Genomic DNA, 23,911 nt, shown 5'->3' with positions numbered 1-23,911 from the left:
GATGTACCTTACCCGACACCTGCAGCAATTAGAAATACCCCAAAAGTATCTCACCAAGAGGATCAAGGGTCTCAAACAGATGCCATATGCTGCTCGGTTAAAAAAACTCCAGCTCTACTCAGTTGCATACCGCCTACTTCGAGGCGATCTATGCCTGACATACAAAGCTATGTCAAATCCAGAATTAATGGACATGCTCCACCTCAGTAAATCTAAATCCCTTAGAGCCACACGCTGAGGGACTTGAACCTCAGCACAGAAATAAATAGAACTTGCTGGAGGGACAGGTTCATAACCCAGAGGCTCCCTTCGCTCTGGAATAGAATTCCAGTTCATGTGAGGCAGAGCACCTCACTGAATCTCTTCAAGAAGAATCTCGATAGGTGGATGGGGGATCGTAGGTTTGTCCCAGGGATTACTCCCGTGTCACTATTAGACAGAGGCACAGTAAACTAAACCTTAAAAAGGGCACAGTATACTCAAATCAAGGGGTGGCGTAAGCCATACAGAATCGGGCTAGGCTTATAATTGCCCCAGGGCAGATAGCCTAGTATGAACCTATGAACAATACTAAACCCTCCTTCTCCATACACTCCCTTAATAACACTCCCATTCAGGTAGAATCCAGTACTAAGCTGTTAGGCGTAACCATCGATGATCAGCTTAAATTTGACTTGCATGTTAATAACTGTATCAAAAAGACTCATTCAAAACTAGGGCTCCTTTACTGTAACAAGAAATTCCTTACCTCTGAAGCCAAGTTTACTCTCTCTCTTACCAACCTTCTACCCAGTCTAATGTACAATACTCATATTCTCACAAATCTTAACTCGGCACTCTTGACCAAACTGGAATCTACCTACAACAAGGTAGCTAGATTTGCTGCCCAACAAACCTACAAATCCCATCACTGTCTCTTTCTAAAACACCTAAATGGGCTTGAATTACCCCACCAGCTTCTCTCTCAGCTCCAGATCATCCATTCTATCCTATACCAGCCTTCCTACTGCCCAGCACTATCCTTTCTCATCTCCCATTATTCTCCCTCCAGACCTCTCCGAAGCTCTAACCATGACCTACTACAAATCCACAAACCCAAGTCTAAATTTGGATGCAACATGTACAGCTATCACCCCCACAATTGCCTGGAATAAGCTCCCACTAGAAATCAGGACCCTTACACATCCTAAATAATTTAAGATAGACACCAAAGAGCACTTTAAAAGTCACTGGTCCTGCCACTGCACTCTCCCTCCTTAATATCACCTACTTCTCATACCTTAATTTACTTTCTGCCCTTAACTCACTCTTCTCACTAGCTATCTCTAATCTTCCTTGACTACTCTTTCTACTGTATTCTAAAATCTATTAAGGAAATTGCCTCAGAGAAATTTTCTATTGTAATTGTCTTGCCTTCATGCAAATACATCATGATAAAACTGTGTTTTTGTAACCACTCACCCCAAAAACTATAGTCATCTTAATGACATATTTATTTTTATACATCTTGAAATAGTTAAGCTATACTCCTGATTATTGACACTGTATAACATTGTATTGCTACTTAATGTCTTGTAATAATCCTGTAACACTGCTGTTTAATGCTAATTTATAAAGAAAATTGTATAATATGTCGGAGCTTTTCTCCCCGGGCCTCTGCTGAAAAAGGGCTCTTCAGCTCAGTCAGACAATCCCAGTCAACAAATGTAAAATAAAATAAATAATAAAATAATATTTGCCCCATTCTTCTGTTAATATTTTCCCAACTCTTCTGTTAATATTTAGACGCAGGAATAACTTACAGTGGCAGGAATACTGTTAGGCTTCACCCAGCCAGTAGGTATGCAATCATTGCTCCCCAGACACACAATCAAAGCAGCCTACAATGCATTTTATCAACTGATTTGTACGTCTGTCCCACACACTGCTGTCTGCAGAGAATAGATGCATACCACCAGAAATCCTCAGCTCCTCTGGTAAAGAGGTATATAACGATTCTTACCAAGAACTGTGCCTCATTTGCATTATAACTGGTAAATGGTTCCGGGTTACTTGACAAAAGTATTTTAGTATCATTGCAAGACATTAGTGGGAATAAAATAATAAAGTCGCTATTAGTCTATGAGTAGGGGTGAGTAGCTGTAAGATATATCCATCTACATATTTATATATATATATATATATATATATATATATATATGTGTGTGTGTATGTACGTACACATACAGTCCACAGCAGATATTCATTCTGCTTTGTGAGCGAATGCATTGCTGTACTTTTCTATTTACTGCAGGACTATTCAGAATGTGCTTGCATATTCAGAACAAAAGTGCCACACGTGAACAGTTGGATCTTACTGCATGAAATTTTCTAGCAAGTTTTCTGATGTTCTTTATCATAAGTAACCCCTGTGTGATTTCAGTGTGCTCCTTGGACAAGTAACTGGTGATGTTCAACATTAGATCACTGTTGCAGTAGCCTAAGTTGTATGAGTTATATCCTGCCAAATATATGACCACTGGCTAGTCTTTAGTGCTACAGGGCACCATCCATGTGTCATAACTGCTGTGGGGCTCAAAGAGAACTGCATAAAACCAGTGGCTATGGTGCCAAAGCTTCAGAGCTTTCTTGCCAGTGACATGTTCTTTGGCTGCGAGCTTCGTGAAACTGACAGTCAGCTAGTGCTCCTTCAAGGGTAGTAAGTGCCCTTCTTAGGAAAGCCTTTGACTTACTCTTGTTTGAGAAAAAAACTGTGTCTGTTTTTTAAATTATTATATTTTATATTAGGAGCTACTGATCCTATTTATTTCATTAATTCAGTCTGACTGTTGGCTCCAACTCAGAAAACTACAGCTCCAGTCTCAAACCCTTTTAAATTTTCCCTCCTGTAATGCACCTGTCTGTGAAACTTCCTCTGATTGGAGTTGTTCCTCAGAGTTTAGACATGGTTGCTATTCTGTGCGAAAAGCCAGGTGTACCACCTCTATATTTGTATGCTTTTTTACTATATTTTTTACTTATTCAACAGATTTTAGTCGATATTGCTATATTTTTCTTGAAAGTTGACCATTACACCTCTGTGTTTATACTTTTGTACTTTGTCTCTTGTTCTTGATGCATTGGGCTTTCGCCTGCCTGTCTTAAAAAGAAAATTTTGGCTGTTTAGTGGTTGCTGATTTATCTTACTGTTAGCTGTTCTCTCTTCTATTTAAACTTAGTTGTTGTTGTGTGATAATTTAGTCACTGTTCCGTTGCTATGCTTTTTGGTTAATTGTACCTGTGGTTAGAATATGGATTTTAAAATTAAGCGGAAGAGTTTATTTTAAGACATTCCTTAAATGTGGGCATAGGATCCCCCCCTCAGGATTTGCTCGAGCAACATATGATTTGCTAGGGGGTTGAACATTTGACTACTGTCTGTTCTATCTGTAAAGCATTTGATCAACTTGCCTTCTTAGATATGAGAGACAAATTAGTTATCTAGGGCTTATTACCTCCAATTCAGAATCAGAAAAAAACTTAAAAAAAATAGATGACTCAAGGAAAGATAAAGGCTAGCCCACAGGTAATGATAACAATTCAGACCCGAACAAAAAGCGGCCTTAGGAATCCCCCATTGCAGTACCATCAAAAATACCTAGGTTGGAGCCGACTACTTCACTGGTTCCATCAACATCCCCAGTATCGGCTCTTCATTCCTTGGAGATATTTGTTATCAAATATAAGCCCCCTTGACTTGTGGTTCTAGGCACTTCCACAATTCAGACCCGAATAAAAAGCGGCCTTGGGAATCCCCCATTGCAGTACCATCAAAAATACCTAGGTTGGAGCCGACTACTTCACTGGTTCCATCAACATCCCCAGCATCGGCTCTTCCTCCCTTGGAGATATTTGTTATCTAATATAAGCCCCCTTGACTTGTGGTTCTAGGTACTTCTAAGAGAGACATCTCCAGATTTCCTTCCTGCCCTCCTTCACAATGGTTATTCAGGTTCTTCAGGAGCACTTCTGACATGGACATGATTTGTATGATGAGAGCTTTCATCAAGACTCAGATCAATGGAGTCAGTTGGACTGTCACTGGATGTCATGATTTTTTTTCTTGGTGAATGTTTCTGTGAAAAAGTTGTGTTAAGATCATTCCAATGTATTTATGTCTACATTTTCTTGTTTAAAAGTGCTATTAAGGGTGAGACTCTATGTATTTTGTAGTTCAGAATTTGATTTTTCTATCAGGAGGTTTACATACACACCCAGACTTCTGTATTCACTTACCAGGCTCCAGCCCTGGTCTGGTTCTTCCCTCTCACCATCTGTAAGTCGAAGAAAATTTCTCAGAGGCCAGTTTCCTCACTGCCTCAGCCAGATAGGTGACTCTGCTGTGGTCTGACCTGAATCCTCAGACTGCTCATTGTTGTATCATTGTTGTCTCTTGGTCCTGCTGGAAGCCACTAAGGACTGGGAATTAGACACATCCACTCCAGCTGTTGAGTTGTCCTCTCTAGGCAAAGGAAAACCACTCTCGCTGCTCTCTAAGGAGGCAGAGGCCAAAGTCTTACCTCATAGGCTAAGGTGCTAATTCTCAGTTAAGTGCCCCCTACATTGAGTCAGTCTTTTTTCAGAAGGGCCCCTTGGAAAAGAAAACAAAAAGCTAAATATTGGCTTCTCCTATTTTTCTCAGTATGAACAGAGAACTCATGGGGTTCTGGTAAATGTTTATCTCAAGATTTTAATGTTTCAAATTCTTTTTCATCTCTGAATTCTAGTAGGAAAAGAACGAGAATTCTGTGTATTTCTGATAAGAAAATAAAATTAAGAAATGCTGTATTGATCCACTAGCAGAAAACACAAAGACACTGGAACACAAAAGAGATGTAATACATTTTACTGAACCAGCATAGGTTCTGCAATTACATGAGCTTTTGAGCTGGCTTGAGCCATTCGTTGGGACTTTATTAAGTTACTGATGTTAGATATACTGGTTAAATATCCATTTGTGCCTAGAAAGTAAAGTGCATCATTTATTTCTAATTATTTAGCTGGAAAAAGAATGAAATCCCAGTCTCTCAGCAAAACTATTATGATTTGTAACAACTAGATTTTCTATGGCCTGCAGCAATATCGGATGTTTTTGTAACAGCTTACAGGATGCTGGACAGTCAACCTCCTGCTGCTAAATAGTCTAATAGGTTGTACAAAAAACCTCAGACATATATATATATATATATATATATATATATATATATATATATTTTTTTTTTTTTTTAAATTCTAAATCAGATCTTGCAGTTATTTCTTTATCAACGCAATCTACTGCCACAAATATTGTCAATAACTAACCACATCTCATTTGAGAAATATGAGGAAGCTTTTGATATATTTGGGAGGAAAGTTTGTTTGCTACTTCAACCTTTAGAATTTTAAACTGTCAGGCTAATAGGTTTATAGGTGGTTACTGGGCTGTTGACCCAAAGGTCTTTATAAGTCTAGCCATGTGTACCTAATATAATACTAGAGAAACCCAATATAAAGGATCTTGCCAAAACTCGAGATCTTAGTTAGCAACGACTGCCCATATCTAGAAGGGTCATAGGTGAAACCCCTGGCAGGAATTTACAGTTCTCCATCCAGTCATCCAGGCTATGCTTAAACAGGGTCATACAGGGGCGCTGTTTGATGTGAATTGGTAACCTATTCCTGAAGAGTGGCAACCTCTGAGAGACATAGCTGTATCTCCAGCAGGTCCTATTTATGTCACAGGCCAGATTAAGGTCCCTGGAGCAGGTGACCCTTACCCATTCGACTTGCAGATGTGCAGCATTAGGTTTGGATCCGAGATTGTTCTGTAGGGCAGGCACAAGTCTACTCTAAATAGTCTGTACACTACTGAGTACAGTGACAGTGACTTCATTCGGTCAGTGTATGACATTTGCTGGAGACCCTGACTTTTCTTGGTTAGAAATCTCTGAGGTTTCTTAAGTTGTTGCATGTACCTGGCAAAATATATATCAAAGGGAGCATTGTATTCAATAATTGGCCTACTATGTTAAATTTTTGAATGGCTTCTTTTGAAAACACAAGAAAGTTAACTGTTATCCTTTCTTCCTCAGAGGTTAAAGCTTCTTTAACTTCCTTAATTGTTTCTGTTTGTGTCTCTCAATTAACCAAACTGATGCTGTATCCAGGACTGATGCTTCTGGATCAGTTATGAGAAGATTTGCTTGGTTAGATTCTCAGAACTTACAATTAGATGTTAAAGCTGAGATGTTTCCCCCTTTACAAAGATGTTTTAGTTGGCTCTTCTCCTGCTGAGTTCCTTAAAAGATTTGATGAAAAAGGAAAGTTGAATAGGCTACCCAGTTTTTTCAGTCCTCCTTTTCTACATTCATCAAGAACTGTCCCTTTTATAGAAAATAAAATAAGCAGTCTTTGCAAGCTTCGAGCAAACAGGTTTTAAAAGGCACTGACAATGAGACTAAAAAAGAAAAGTGGAGCTTCCTAGAACCAAAGGAAGTCCAAACAGTCTGAATTACTACTTGCCCCTTCAAGTTGCTTTGCCCCTGCAATCCTTTAAACCTGTCCCTCAATTTAGATCTACATTTTCCTCGGTTGTATCATGTTATGGGTTCTGAGAATACTTCAACATGGGTACAGATGGTAGTCAGAGTACCTGCCTATTTTTCAGGGGAACTCCTCCTCATTCTATAAACCAGATTTCCCTTTCTCCTCCAGTTTTGCAGTACCTGTTGTCACGGGGGGAGGGGGGGTACAGAACTAGTGCACTCAGATCAGATGGGGGAAAGATTTTATTCAAGGATCTCTCTGGTGCCAAACAAAGAATGAACTTGGAGACATATTTCCTTTCTCAATCTCTGTATCAAAGTCCCAGAGTTAAGATGTTATCCCGCCAAACTGTTAACTCTCATCCATTCGCTCATTTTTTTCTGGTAACATTAGACTAAAAAGATGCTCATCACATATCAATTTGCAGAAAATTCAGACTTTTTTAATATTTTCTGCATCTTGCTTACATTATCAGTTCTGTGTCTTACCTTTCGGTCTTTCTACTGCATCAGCAGTATTTACAAAATGTCTGGTTCCAATAGTTCCTTACTCCAGACTTCTATGCATTCACATTTTTTTCCATATTTGGATGATTACTTTATATTTGCAGTCTTTTGCCAAATGTCAAGATTTTCTGACTCAAGTCATGGAGCTCCTTCTCATCTTTGGGACCGAGTTAAATAAGAGAAATAATTTCTCATTCCTTTTCACAAAACTGTGTTTCTGGGATTACTTTTGGCTACTTCCCTAGGAAGAGCTTTTCTTCTTCTGGACAGAATAGAACTGTACACAGAGAAGTTCTTAATTCTAGACACTCTCAAGATTCTGAGTTTCATGGTCTCTACACATCAACCTGTGGAAATTAAGGGGGTGGCAGTGGAAAGAGTAAAAAACACCAAGTTCCCGGGGGGGGGGGTACACATCTCAGATGGCCTGTCCTTGTTGACTCATGTTGGCCACACAGTGAAATAGGCACAACAACGTCTGCACTTCCTATGGAAACTGAGGAAGGCAAACCTGTCTCAGTCCATCCTCAAGGCCTTCTACAAGAGGGACCATCGAGAGCATCCTCTCAAATAACATCATAGTTTGGTATGATAACTACAAAGCATCTGACTGTAAGGCTCTCCTGAGTGTAGTGAGGACAGCGGAAAATGTTATTGGTTCCTCTCTCCCATCCATGGATGATCTGCATGAGACTCAGTGTGTGGGAAGGGCTAGGAAGATAATTGACAATCCCACTCATCCTGCCCATGGCATGTACTTCTGCCTTTCCTTTGGCATGTAGGATTGCAGCTTACACTGCAAAACATCTAAACTGAACAGGATCTTCTTCCCTCTATTCATAAGACTGCTGAACTTGAATGCCAGGCATGACAGCAAATAATCAGATCAATATGCCACTTGCTGTGATGTATCATCTATAGTAATCACTCTGGCAAATGCTTCAATAACTGGTACAGTTAGCCTGATTTCTTATGCCATTACTTCCTGAATGTGCAGTAGTCAGGAGTGAGTCACCACTCCATACATGTGCAATATGAACATCAGAATATATCATAATACAACTGAAGAAGTGCAATATTCTATGCAATCACAATGTGAAGTCATAGTCTTTGCAATACCTACTAGTATAATATTGTCTAATGTCTTCCTACCCAATTGTAATTTGTTGTGTTGTTAATATTTTAATTATTACTGTATTTGCATTAGTCTTACTGTCATTCAAACTATGTGTTTCATTGTTATGTCTTGCACTGAGACCAAAGCAATGTAATTTCATTCAGCTTGCACTGCTGTGTATATCTGATTGACAGTAAAGTTTACTATGACTTTGACTGTATGATTATTATGAGTCATTTGGCCGGACTTCATATGATGAAAATTAACTGGTACCTAGGCTTAGTCTGACCCCTGCATCCACATACAATATCCTTTCAGATTCCAGTGCTGGGATTTGTAAGAAGGGAGTTACTGTGGTAGACAGACCAGTTGTCCCCCCAATCCAGGTCTCCCCTTCTCCCTTCCTCCCCTTCTGAGTCTGTCACAATGGATGCATCAGCCCTCGATTGGGGGGAGGCTGTTTCAAAGGGGTGAAAGTGCAAGATCTGTGGAATAAGCAGGACAGAAATAAATGTCAAGGAGGTGATGTCAGTAATAAATGCTGTAAAAGCATTAAATCTTCTGTGGTCTCCAGAACCTGTGCAGGTAATCACAGACAACACCACAGTGATGTGGTATATAAACAAACAGGGAGTCACCAGATCTTGCCTCCTTTGTAGACTTGTCATGATATCCTGGGAGTTAGCATCTCAGTTCAGTATGATTCCACAGGCTTCATGCATTCCAGCAGAGCAAAACATTACTGCACCCAAGTTGTGCAGGATCAGGACAGACCTTCTCAAATGGAAACTGCACGGTGGTCTTCCCAGAATTGATCCAGCTCTGGGGAACAACTCAAACAGATCTGTCTGTCTGTCTCCTTTTAAAACAGAGAAAGTATGTGTTTTTCCTTAGGTAGATGGCAAGTATTGGAGCTGCATTAGGTGCTGCACTTTTGAACAGTTGCCATATAATAGTGTTTATATATAAATCCCATGTCCCCTGCTCTTTTGTTTGCACTGAATATGAAGCAGAATTTATTTAATTGATGTGTTTTACCCTAGCAGAGACATTTTTTTCAGGTAAAGCATCAGAACAAGCATTTGTACCAGTTGAGAAAATTCAGCAGTAGTTTCTGAAAGGACCGTTCAATTGTTCCTGACACAGAAACATCTCAGTATTGGAAGAAATCTGTATTACAGAATGAGTGTAAAAGTGTTGCCTTCTTTGTTTTTTAGCCACTATCCTGGGCGACAATATTACATTAGAAGATTAAATAAACTAACTTTAATGATTCCAGAACCAACCAGGTGAATGGTAAATGTGCACTGATACTTCTATTGAATAATGTCAGGCTGATCTCTCTAAATACCCAAAAATGTTCTGGTGTTCCACCCAACCAGTTGTGGCATAGCTATTTATATTCTGATTTAGTAAGATGTGACTTGTGTGGTTGAAGTAAGCTGAGGATGCGAACACAAACACTATACAGGATGCTTATTGAAATGTATCAGTCTGGGCTTCTCCTTACTGATGTGTGTAGGCTGTGAGTACCCTGGTCTACTCCCACATTCATCTTGTAGATGTCCTGCTGAAGGATATGCATTAGTACTGGAATAAATTCAAAGCCCTGTGAGCGAACACCCTCAAATCATAGATGTCGCTTACTGAAGCATTATAAAATATTTTGTAAATGTATGCATAAAAAAAAAAAAAAAAAAAAAAGAAAAAAGAAGATTAGTAAAAGCACTACTTGGTAATGGTGTTCTTAGGATGAATGTGCAATGATTTCCCTACTGTTTCATAAATTGAGTTTAAAATTCTTTGCTGCTCATTTTATTACAGAAATAGCTATTATGTCTACTCTGATGCCATACTTTGATTATATCTGTTTTCTTCTCTTTATGTTTTTTTTTTTTTTAATCAGTATGTAGATGTGCAGCCAAATGATGGCTTTGGAACCATCCTTCCCATGGAAACCTTGAATATTGACCTAATATTTAAGGCCAACAAAGCAAAGGAATACAGCTTTGACATTATCTGCAAATCTGGGATCAACAGGTACATCAATATTATTTATAAACTCCACAGACAGAAATTAACAGCCCAGCAAACCCTCCAGCCTATATTACTAAATCTGTACCCATATAATGTGTCTAAATACTTGCAGATTTTATGTTATGGTTTTCTCTTCAAAAGCACAGTATTATATACAGGTTTCATACTTATAGCAATGGATCAGCTAATGATTTTCATGGCTTGTGTCAGCATGTAACTTCATGTTATGAACTTTTCCTAAGGGCTGTCAGAGTGTATATGTATTGGCATTTTTTAATATGTTCACCAGTTTAGATTCTGATTCTTTAAATTGTAGTTTATAAACTTGCAAGCCTACTGTAGTCGATTATAAAATGAAGCATTCAGGGAAATAGTTCAGACATCATAGTCATTTCATTGCATCATAGCAGACAAGATTAATAAATGTCCTGTACACTGTGGTATGCCTTTAGAGATACCCTTCATGACAGGGAGTGCTCAGTAGATGTACTACCTCAGACTATGGTGGTTGTCTGGTGTTAGCCTTTCTTAGGATCCAAATATTAGTAAAACATATATTTTTATTCATTCCTGTAGATCAGTGAAAAATGTGCCACATCTTTCATCCCTGTAGTTGCTATTGTGTTTTCTTATTCAGTCCCACTCTTCTGCAACAATAATGAAGCCCTTATTCTTCATGTTTCAACTACATGGCATTAAGAGTTAAAGTCTTGAATGTTATCCAAACCTTTGAGAGCTCATAGGTAATCCAGGTATCAGCAGAATGATTGAGGGAAGTAGGGACTGAGGAGCTAATGTTAGCTTGTCCATCCTAAGGTGCCAGCAAGTCCTGGTGAAAGAGATCTATGACATGTGGCACAAGGACCAGAAATGTACACTTAGCCTTGCCAAACTCTATTCATGTGGCAGCAGTGATTTTATACATGTGCACATGCATCATGTGTAGGGTATACTTTGACTAAAGTTGTCATTGTTAGCACAGTGGATTATGGCTATGCACTGTTGATGATCTTCATCCTGCGGTTCAGGTTTTGATTCCCTTATTATCAATTTTCCTACTCTGTGAGTCAAACAGCACTCCTAGGCTGAGCTTGAAAAAGTCCATGCTGATCACTACTTTGCCTTGATTAACAAATACAAGTAAATTAATAAATAAATAATGCACCATCCATGATCTATCTCAAATGATCTTACTACCATCTAGAAGATCATTGTGATGATTTACATTAAGTTGCAGTCTAATCTAAATCTTACTTCTCAATTTAGGGACTCTGCTTCAACACCCCCAGGTGTAAATATACTATTTCTTAGGTCACTCCTAATCTGTGGAATGAGTAATGATTTTTTCTTACTTTAAGCTGGTGCAAACATGGGAGGTAATACTTGTAGAGATTGGGGTATGATGATGGGGCCCCCACATTGGGGGTGCAAAAATGGATGCAGCTGAATTGTTATTGATGTATATGCCAGTGGATACATGGGGTGGTGAGACAGTACAGGTGATATGTTAAGCATTGTCATATTTGGTGTTGAGAAGATCAAGTAGACCTGGGAACTGCATAGCTGGTGTGCATGTCAGCAATTAGTAGAGGAGTTGGGCTACATAAGAAAAAAACCCTGAATCTGCCACAGATAGTGTCCCTTAAGTACTAATATTTCACCTCTAAAGCCTAATAAAAACTGAAGGAGGTAGGAAACACAGACCACAGGGTGATGTGACCATAGAGTGTTGTGAGGGAAAGGTTAGTTTGTTTTTGTTTTCTTGTGATTTGTATTGCTTCATTGCCGCCTTCTGTTCTGTATATTATGCTGTATTTTCTTTACACTGTATCTTACAGTAGTGAGTCGATTATCCAAACGTCATTTATCCAAACTGTCAATTATCTGAACCATCCTTCCAAATTTTGGGTGGTAGGAAAAATCATAAAGTCTGAATATGTAAACATTATACATATTTGCTTGAGCATGTTTTTTGAGCTTGTAGCCAGCTAGTGTCTGAAAAATATTCTTTATTGTCTACTGGAATCGCTGAATGATTGAAAACTGTATTCCTGAATGCAGAAAAAAATAAGATTTTAGAAGTTTTTTATCCGGTTCAGTTATATGTTTGATTATCCAAACTACCCTAGGTCCCAATTAGTTTGCATAATCGACTGTCTACTGTACTTAAATTCTGCTTTCAGTTGCAGATTTAAACTAGAAAAGAAACCAGAGTTGTTTCTGTTGTGAGTCATTACATTTTTCCTCACCCTCCCACCCTGATGCTGTTGCCTGACCCTTATGTTAATTTGAACACATATTTCCTTCCCTCTTCTCTTTCATTGGCTATTGTCAAGCACAAAATTACTATTTTGATAAATCACTTCCCTTTAGCTATTTACATTTATTGGCAATCCCACTGTATTCCATAAAGCTAGAATACTAAGTGCCCATTCCAGTCTGTCTTGCTCTTTTAAAATTACTGGATCTCTGCTTAGACTGCTAAAGTTTGAGTTACCCCCCCCCCCCACCCCACCTTTCATTTCTAACTGCTTAGTGCACACTGTAACTCAGGATATTTACCCATTTTTTTCCAGCTTACCTTTAAAATCTGCAATATCTAGTTCAAGACCACCAATTATTGGAGAGCCCACATTCTCTCTCTCTGTCATCTTAGGATTAGTGCTTCTTTTTTCTCCTGGTGAGTGAAAGATCACAGGGGCATTATTTCCTTGAGACTGCTGATCACCAGAAAGTCTGATAACTGCTTCCTAGGTGCCAGCTTTAAATTTGTACTTATATTTACTCCTGACGAGAGAAGGAGCAGAGAGAATCGATTCCTGACTGTATCTGAGTGCACAGTGAGTGTCTTCCTGGTACCTTTCTGATTGATCTTGTTGCTATTCAAGGCATCTACTGGGAAAATGCTATCACAAGCCTACATACCCCTGCATCATTTGGGACAAGACAGTTGATAAAAAGCTTGTGGCCTGCTTCTTATCTTGGAATTGGTACTACTGTTTTTCTTCTGGTGATAGAAGAAGGAAAGGGACATTGTATCCCAGCAGCGTGAAGATGTGGTGAGACAAGCAATAGTAGTAGCCAGACAGTAGCCAGTCAGGTGAATCGCCTCTTTTCGTCATTCTTGACAAAGCTGATTCTTTCTTTTCAGTAATTACTGCTTGATTAGCTGCTGTCTAACCTGTCTTCAGATCATCTCCCGAAATAATTCATCCATAAATCATCATGGTCTACTTTACTAGTTTTCCCTCAAGTGTTTGGCAGTGCCCTGTATAGATGCAGGCACCTTAAGTCGACATTTTCTTGTAAAAGCGCCCTTAAAATTTCAACAATTCCTAGTTGACACAACTAGTATGCAGTGACAAGCACTGCCCCCAGAGCTGCAAATCAGATACTCCTGACATTACTAAAGAAAAGGGCCTGTTGCTGTGGATATTAACTTTCTCCATTGCCAGGTTGTTTGATATGGGCATTCTGAGGCAATGTAGGTATTGCCTCATGTTTACTGACAACCAGCTAATTCTCAAACCGATAAGTTTTGTGAGAGATATATTTACACAGTGTCACTGGAGGCAAAGCTCTCACATTAAAGCAATCTTAATGTGAGTCAGGTAGGCAGTAGTACATGATACCTATCATGCACAGTTCAAAGAAGAATAGACCCACATATACTGAAGCTCATAATGTAATCTTCCTAAACCCTAAAGACCTCCTAGATGAAGTACATATAACAAATAACCTCAGCAGCCCCAAATGCATTGTTTTCAAACTACACCCACATCAACACATGCAGCCACATCTCATGGATCCTCTACTTCTAAGCACATAAGGCAAGGCACCACACAATCCAACATTCTGGTCTTTTGGAGACTCCATTGTGAGACACACTGATGTCTCTATCACCAGGCTGAGTAAGGAGAGAGTTACAGTCAGTTGCTTATCAAGGGAAGCATCTGCTGCATTACGTACACACTCAGGTCATTGTACCACAAATACCAGTATGACTCAGTCATAGTCCATGTTGATGTAAATGACCTGAGACATACAGACATACCTTCCTAGATTATATGAAGAGAGAGACATCACTGATTTTTCAGAATATGTGTCCCAGGCTGGTATGAGTCTACGGTACCACTGAGCAGCAGACCACACTGCTTTACCAGGGATGGTTTACACCTTTCCCCACTAGGCTTTTGAATATTAGCTAAAACATTGCCCTCCTCATAGTGCCTTTTTAGGCAGTGCCAAATTAAAAGTACGTCCGACATAGCAAGTCAAAACCAAGAAAATCTAAAGGTGTTAGTTACTGCACAATGTTAAGAGTCCAGACAAGAAACTCCACTCCAAACAAGTGCTCCTCACCCTAGACAATGCTGACTGATGTCTGTGCAGTTACTGAGATATATTTTAAAGGCACAGAGAGCACACCAGCAGTGCAAGACTATAATGCCTTGCACACATTTAGACCACTTACTACACAGACATGGACTAAAGGTGGAGGTGTCTCAATTTACATCACAAATAAGTGTAAAAATAAGTGTACCTCAAGGCTGGTCAAACAGGATGATAAACTTGAGCTTCTTCATGTTCAAATCATCATTGGCAAAATGCCATACCATTTCCTTGCAAAGCTATAGGTCTCCCTCTATGATCCAGGAAATCCAAAACATGTATTTAAACTTATTGGAAACACTCACCATCCAACCCAATACCATATTCATTGGTGACTTTGATTTAATTTAAGTTAATTACTACACTATTAACTGGGAATCATATACAACACCAAACATGCATGCACAGAGATTCCTGAAATTTATAAACCGAAACTCCCTGGACCAGATTGTCAGTATACTGCCAGGGGTGCAAACATACTGGATCTAGTCCTCGCTAATATGGAAGAGTGCTGCACACCCCAAATGTAATATCTTCTCTGGTAAGGTCAAACAACAAAACAGTCTCCTTTGAAGTAAAATAAAACCTGGAAACCCAGCTAACTCTGGAATCTTCAGGAACTACTCTAATGCTAACTTCGTACTACTGAGTAATAACCTGGAAAAAAAATCAAGCCACTATAAACCCTTGAGAATACTGCTGCCTTTGAGGAACTGTTTACAGAAATCCTCTCCGTGCATGTTAATAGCTGCACAGAGGCAGCTGTACCAACCAGAAAGAAGTACAGAACTAACTCAAGAAAAACAAGCCACCCTGGTGGTATCACAACATTAATAGGCTGTGTAATAGAAGGAAGAATATCTTGGTAAAAATTAGGAGGTGTTGCATCTAGTAGGATAAAAGCAATCTCATCAAACTAAACAGGCAACTCAGAGGGCAAATAAAGTCTACCAAAGCCAAATTTTAGGTAAAGTTGGCCTCCTAGGCCAAGGACAACCACAAGGCATTCTTTATTTATGTCCTTAACCTCAAAGGCAATATACAATTGTGTGCACAGCTTATTGTTAGTGGAGCTACCTGTACTGAGCCAGAAGATATAGAAAATGTACTGCCAAACAAATTCAGCTCTAACTTTATCCTGCTGTTCACCTCAACCTCCCCTCAGGAGATACCATCAAATATAACTCCCCCCTGTTATCATTTGGGAACAGGTCTTGCGCATTGATGGACCCAAACAATATCCCAGGATGCCTTCTAAGTAGCATGAAACATAACCTATCAGGCCCTGTGGAATTGCTGTTTATAGCCTCCAAACAGGCTTTGTAACTCACAAATGGAGAACTGCAACAGTCATCTTTTCGCACAAAGGTGGACCATCTACAGACCCTGGAAACTATAGTCCCATAAGTCTCACTAATCTCATATGCAAAGACATGGAAAGAATTATCATGGAAATGGTCAATAATGACATAGGAAACCTCCAAACACTGCATCCAACTCAGTTTAGTTTCAACAAGGGCAGGCCATACCTCCTCAACCTGGTGGGCTTCTTTGAGAAGGTCACCAAAGTTATCGATTAGGGTAAAATGGTTCACACTGCCTACCTTGACCTTGTCAAGGTATTTGGCACAGTATTTCACTCAGGCATTATTGATGAACTCAAGAGGTTAGGTATAAACCCTTATGTCACCCAGTGGATAGCCAGCTGGCTCAAAGACAGGACTCAGGAAGTAAGAACTGGGGAGTTCACCTCTAGAAAGAGGCCAGTCTCAGGCAGAGTACCTGAGGGATCAGTTCTGGGACCACTCCTTTTTGAAATTTACTTCTCTGAAGTCAAGGCCAATGTCAAGGGCCTCTGATTGACCAAATTTGCAGAAGACTGCAAATTAGGAGCAGTCATAGAATTCCACCAGCGCTAATGTTCTCCAGGAAGGACTCCTACACACAAATAATATGTAGCCGAGCCATGGACTAAAACTAAATGCAAAGAAATACATACTTTATCCTTTGGGAAGCCATCCACCCCCGGTAATTATCATATTAACAACATACCCCTAAGACTCAACTCAGTAGTCAGGGACTTGGGGACACACTCAGACAGTAGTCTAGCCATTAACCATCACGTGTCTACAGTATTGAAGAAATCATCTTATGTTGGGCAACTTATAAACAAAGGTATGGCATCTAAGTGCAAGGAGGTCATTATTCCACCGTATTCAGCATTCATCAAACCTGTCATTGAGTACAGTGCCCTCTTTGTTATGTACCTAACCAGGCACTTCCAACAATTGGAATATCCATAGAAATTCCTCACTAAAAGAATACAGTGTGTAAGTGACATACCCTATGCAAACTGCCTCAAAACCCTATCCATGTATTTCTGTCTCCCACAGGCTGTTGAGAGGAGATCTATAGCTAACATACAAGGCATTGTCAGACCCCACCCTAATGTACCTCTTGCATATCCGCAAAAAAAAAAAAAAAAAAAACGGCACCAGAATTTCCTATTCTAAAGACTTAAACCTTGTCTCTGATATAAGTAAGATCTGCTGAAGAGGCAGGTATGTATCCCAATGACTACTCCTTCTCTGGAACAGGCTTCCTGTCCATGTAAAGCAGAGTTCCCATGTAATCTAGTAAAAGTGTAACTTGGACATTTGGATGGGGAACAGGAACATCATCCTTGTTTTGGCACTTAAGCCCCTGCTTACACTTATCAAGGATACCAGAACTTAACAGAGATTTGGAATGCATGGCTAGGCTTAAAAAGGCCCTAGTGGCTGCCAGCCTAGTACACACCTATGATCCTATGGTGCCACATCTATGCTGAAAAGCTAGGAATGAGTGTAGTACAGGGTGTTTATTGTGGTTTGATTATTAGGGAAGGTCAGTGGATAAAAAGCTTAACAAAAATTTAGTTTTTTTGGTCTTTGATTAGAAAGCATGCTCTGCATCTCAGCATTCATGTATTGTGGTATGTAATCTAAGGCAGTGGCCCGCATGCCTGCCATTTGTTTAATAGCTTTGATCACCCTTAAGTTCAGCCAACAGTTGCTTACACAGGCCAATAAGGTTTTTTTCTCTAGTATTATTCGGTAATGGGTTCTGCATTTAACTACTCTTTCAGTGAAGACGTGCTTCTATTCAGTATTTCTGTACCTTGATCTCTAAAGACTTTTGTCAGATGCTCTTAGGTATCATATTCTTTGATTACTAATATCCAAACATTTAAAATTAATAGGGAAATTGAAATTATAAAATAAAATGCATTATCTGTAAGATCACCGATACACTTTAATAGAAAACAAAACTTCCAGTTAGCGCTTTTGTCTCTTTTAACTCACACAGAGACTTCTTCAGACTGAAATACATCTATTAATTACATACATTTAATACTCTCATTTAATAAGTCACATGGTACATCATCCTATCCTAACTTAAAATGCCTTGTCACATGATAAAAACTATCTAAAAATCAAACAGAAAACAATCCCTCTGTGCCGGATAAAGTAACCAACGAGTAAAAATCCAAAATATAGCAATAAAAACACACGTAGGTTACACAAAGCAGGTATATTTAATAGAAAAAATAAAAAACAAACGTAGTAGTAAGCACTTTCACGGACTTATTCCGCTTCATCAGCCTCAAATCTAAAATCTAAAAATCCACTATTTAATGTTTCAGCCCTTTCCTTTTTAAATACATAACAAATTCTTCTCTGTTATTTAAACCTGGTGGGAAACATGCATTTAACTTGACTTGCCAGCAGTATTCCAACCATCCTAACTCTTCTTCTTTTTTTATAATATTGCTGGTGTTTTTTTAATGCATCTAACACTAAGCGTTTAAAATTAACTTTACATTTCTTTTCTATATAATGTTTACTCATGGCATTTTTCTCATCATCATTTACTATAGCATATTTGTGTTCGTATATTCTTCTATTTAACTCTCTAGTGGTTCTCCCTACATAAAATGATTGACATTCCAGGCATATTATTAAATATACTACATTTTTACTTTTACATGAAAATATTCCTGGCACTTTTACTATGTAGTTTCCCACTTCAACGTCACTGGAATCGGTATACAAGTAATTACACTTATTACAACTGAAGCACTTGCCTTCTGTGGAAGGTTGGGCGCCAGTTGGCAACTCGACACCGTAAAACTCCACTGCCAATCATGAGTGGGCAGGTGATCCGCTGTGGCGACCCCTAACTGGAAAAAAGCCGAAATAATAATAAGAAGACTACAACTGAAGCACTTAATCATTTGTTTTCTTCTCGTATAGATCTATTGAGCTTACTCTGAAAAAAAAATCCTTATAATTTTTAGCCCTCTTCTGAATAAATCTGGGCCCTGTACCTATCTTATTGATTATGTCACTATTAGCTTTGAATATCCCCCAATTTCTGCTTATAATACTTTTTATAGCTTTTGAATCCACACTATTTTGTACAGCCCAAAGCATTTCTTTTCCTTTTTCTTTATTTACAGTCCCTCTATCATCGATTTCTGTGTCTAATAAATTTTGCATTTCTTCTACTGGATACCCTCTATACTCCATTTTTCTACAAAAATTCTTGGCTTCTTCTAAAAATACATTATCATTCTTGGTTAGGTTACTTAATCTTTTTAACTGACCTTTTATTGTTTTAATTTTTGTTCTCTTAGGGTGGAGACTAGAATAATGCAAATACATATTATTCTGAAAATCCTTTTTATATATTTAGATATTAATTTATTATTTTCTTTATAAATAGTGAGGTCCAAATAATTAATTCTGCCCATATCATAACTATGTGTAAACTAGAAGAAATTATTCTAGTTTTTAGTTATTGTGTTATTTACTGCTTTTGGAGTGAAATTGAAATTATGTTTAAACTAAAATTAGATTCCAACCCATTTTTAGATTTTCTTCCTACATAAATTCCTTAATTCCATTTATGGTCTTGGTGTACCTTTTCTGGTTTTGTTTGATATGATTTTGTTAGATCCCATATCAAGCATGTATACTGAAGCCTTCTTATAAGAGGGGGAAACAACTGGGTGAGAACACATGATTCCTCTCAACCTCTTTGTGTAAGAAGTCCAAACAAAGCCAAAAATAATAGGGGATAAAGGCTCAAAATCAGGGACAAAATCATTGCTCTTATACAATTAGAAAGTTGATGGAATAACAGGTTTTGCATTAGGATTAGACTTCTCAACTGTCCCTATTTTTCGGAACATTCCTATTCTCAGGCCTAATTTAGGATGCATCTATTTTTGAAGGAATGTCCATATTTTCAGGTTTTCAGCAGCAACAGGAAATGTAAAAAGCAAGTCGACTACACCGAGCACCTGGTGTAGTCAGCTTGCTTTTTACATCTCCTGTTGTTGCTGAGTTGCTGTGTGTTCATATTTACTAACATATTTCCAGGCTTTATTTATCTCTTCATGCAATTATCTGAATCCCTGTCATCACATGAGATTTTTGAATATGTTTGGTGCACAAGAAACACATTGCATGTCCAACATACTTGTGGCAACAATAATTTAAAGAAATATGACCCACATCTTACAATTCCTTTTTTTCTGTAGCAAAAATAAAGCTTATGAGGTAGAATTTTGTGTGACAGTTCACTAAAGTGTATAGATTTTATCGTGTTTCTTTGAAAATGTTCTTGTATTGTTCCATCATTTTTGTCACTGTGTTTTCTGAATAGTGTCTCACATTGCTACTGGATGAGGGACGAGTTAACTGCTATTTCGTATTCAGATATTATGCTAATTATATGGTGAGAATTTTACTTTTATGTTCCTGTTTTCAAGGGCGTTTGTTCCTATTTGTAATGTCTGCATGTTGAGAGATATGATTAACATGTATTTTCTGAAAGATTTAAAATGTGAAACTGAAATGTGTACCATTGTTTAATAACTTAAGCCCTTAGTGAATTGCCAGAAAACCACACATTTTATGAGGAACAGAAGGAAAATATGAGGCAAAAATCTGGACAGTTAAGATGTATGCATATGTTACTCAAATGTTTACAATCTCTCTCAGTATATTCCTACTTTCTTAGATGTCCCCCTACAGATCTTAACAATGTGAGTTGCAGAATTTGTAACTCTGGTCTTTTAAAATTCTAATAACATTGCATTTGTTTGCTTCATTTATCATTATATCCCCTGCTGTGTACACCTGCTTTTTAATCTATCAATTACTTTGTTAATGTTCAGGGGCACTTAGTTATCTACTGACCACTATAATATATTTTCTAATGACTCCAAGTTCTGCACATTTTGGAGTGTACTTATCATCTTGAATAATTTTGTTATATTTTACAATAGTTTTCATAATCAGACTTTATGTCCATTGTTTTAATTGAGAGAATATCAGTTCAGAAGTTCATAGGTTTATAGGCTGGTACTAGGCTATCAGCCCTACAATTGCCCTACAATACAATACAATACAAGCCTAGCCATAACAATTCCCTGGCTATTTCTTCCCACAGTATTTACTTCCCTGGACCCCTGTCTAGCAGGGTGACTGATGTGATCCCCAGGGTGAATTTTCTATCTCCCATCCAATCATCAAGGTTCCTTTTGAAGAGGGCCAAAGAGGTGCTCTGCTTGACATGTATGGGCAATCTATTCCAGAGTCTGGGGAGTCTCTGAGTCAGGAATTTATCCCTCCAGCATGTTTTGTTTATTGTGATGACAAGGATTAGATCCCTGGAGCATGTGTCTCTGAGGGATTGGGATTTCTTTAAGTGTAGCATGTCCAACAGCTCTGGGTTTGACATGGCCTTGTATGTTCAGCAGAGATCGCCTCTGAGTAGATGATATGCGCCATAGTTTAGGTGGAGTTTTAAATGGTCAGCATAGGGCATCTGCTTTAGTCCTGTGATACTTTTAGTGAGGTATTTCTGCAGCCTTTCCGGTTGTTGCATATGTCTTGAGACATCCCTCAGGTACACAATTAATTTTTACAAACAGAACTTTTGCTGCTTTCATTAGCTATTTAATTCCTGTCAGGCAACCATGTGACTAGAAAACTTTCAATGACTGAGTTCTGCAGTCATGTTAACTTCCCATGGTTAATTATATTAAATGTATTACTGAAATCATTGTGCATTGTAACCATCTGCATGCCTTTGTCCACCTGACTACTGATGGTACCAATAAATTGATACATTTTTGTTTCAGCTGATTTTTTCTGCCCTGTAGCTTTAATGGAAAGCATCTGTATAGCTAAACATGGGTAAATCTGTCTGCGATATAACTTCAGTACATCTCTCACAAATCTCTTTATACTTTAAAGAAAGATACTACAATTGATTCTTTGCAGTCCTGCATGCTGTCTGTCCTGTGTAGGCTATTATTATACAATTCCAGTAAAAAAACTCATGTAGATGTTTACACACTGATTTTGGTTCACTATTAGTACATCTAAACATCTACAACATTCCCAAGTAAATAGGTCTTTGCTTAAACATTGCATTATTTGACGAAACCTAACTTATGGATATCTTTGGCATTTGCCTCAACCTTAAGACCATTACTTGTACTTGTTTTTGAAATCTGTATACCTTATTCTTACCTTGTATCACTTACCTCATCTTCTGTGTCACTTTTCTAAAATATGTAATAACTGTAAGATCATTATGTGTACTTGTTTTTTAAATTCTATATACCTTATTTTTGTCTTTTATCTTTTGTATATCTGTGGAGCTTTTCTCCAGACCTCCTCTAAAAATGGGCATCTGCCCAGCTGGACTTTCCCAGTAAACAAATGTCAAACAAATAAATAAATCTACTTGGTTTCTATTTTTTTTAGTTCCACTTGTACTGGAGAGTATTCTCCAAACTCTTTAACCAAGACTTCCACTGGGGATTAACAGGTTTTTCCCACAGACTAGGTCCACATAAAATGCAGAGAAGATTGTAGAATCCTGGGGGAACAAGCAGAGAAAAAAACCTGAGCATAGGAACAGAGATATAGTACCAGAAAAGCAATTAAATGGACCATAATATGCCTAGGCTTTTGACCTTTTCATAGACACAAAAGTTCAGACCTCCCTTTTTATATGATCATAGGAGGTTACTAGGCTATTGGCCCTGAGGCACTTATAAGCCAAGCCAAGAGTTTAGCCCATGCTTAGACAAGTCAGCACCTGATGCCCCTGTCCAGCAGGGACACGGTTGGAATCCCAGGGGTATATTTTCTGATTCCCATCTAGTTATGCAGATTGTGCTTAAAAAGGGGGAAAGAGTTACTTGACATGTATTGGGAGTCTGTTCCATAGATGGAGGAGTCTCTGAGACACAAATCTGACCCGCCAACAAATCCTGTTGATGTCACAGACCAGGTTGAGGCACACGTGCGAGTTACTCGAGTGGAGCTTGACTTGCGGATATGCTACAGTCCCATCAAGGTGGGATCCATGATCGCCTTGTATGCCAGACAGAGGTCACTTCTGAGGAGTCTGTATGAAACTGAGTAGGGGGACAGGGCTTTTAGCCTATCAGTGTATGGTAGATGTTTGAGGCCCTGGATTCTCCTGGTGTGGAACCTTCAAGCACTTAATAGTACTCACCTCCCAAATCAAGGTCAAATAGATTTGGATGTTTCATGGCTCAAAAAGCAAGACACATCGACATCTTAATATGTTACTATCCTGTAGCACAGAAAGTTTTTTTTATGTCTTATGCAGTGATGTTAATGCAGAATTTTACTTTCTTTTGTTTATGACTGAAGGCTATATCTTCTAAGTTTCAAGTCTGTCCCCTAACTCAGTCTGCATGATCACTCAGTAATTCCCAATCTTAAGTCATGAGGGAATTATATATGCATGCTGATATACAGAAAAATCTGAATAATATGCACCAAGTAGTATACACAACAACTAGTAATTTGCAAACAAGCAGAAAAAATTGAGTTATTTTTTACAATTATTTACAAATGTGCCCCATATTTCATATGAATTCATCAGCTGCACATTCACAGTTCTTGTTACTAGTCAGACCCAGTAGATAGCAGCAATCTTTTTCACTAGCCATTGTTGTCATTACCATTCTCAGGGCTATCCTGTACAAAAGCAGTCTTCATACTTCAGTAATTCATGTCATATTTCAATACTCCTTTTTCTAAGAAAACATTTAAACTTCAGTTTCAGCTCATTTAAATAGCCAGATATACATTCATTAATAACTATTATTATGCTTATAGAAAACAATGGCATTTTACAAGTCAGCTCCTTCTCACATTTTTCCTTACATTTGCTTGTTTACCAAATCAGATTTGTT

At 38.4% G+C, this 23,911-nt stretch overlaps 1 protein-coding gene across 2 annotated transcripts in view; it reads left to right on the top strand.

Annotated features, from left to right (window-relative positions):
• CFAP74 (cilia and flagella associated protein 74) overlaps window positions 1-23,911 on the top strand; it is a 3,161,205-nt gene that overhangs the window by 2,105,344 nt on the left and 1,031,950 nt on the right. For both annotated transcript variants that reach the window (XM_044062943.1, XM_044062944.1), the window contains exon 24: window positions 10,094-10,227. In XM_044062943.1, coding sequence (XP_043918878.1) covers window positions 10,094-10,227 — 134 coding nt within the window. The remainder of the gene's footprint in view (window positions 1-10,093; window positions 10,228-23,911) is intronic.

Source organism: Protopterus annectens, chromosome 2.part1, assembly GCF_019279795.1.
Source record: "Protopterus annectens isolate FY-2018-M chromosome 2.part1, PAN1.0, whole genome shotgun sequence".
Classification (NCBI taxonomy): Eukaryota; Metazoa; Chordata; order Ceratodontiformes; family Protopteridae; genus Protopterus; species Protopterus annectens.
This window is presented reverse-complemented; position numbering and strand designations above follow the sequence as displayed.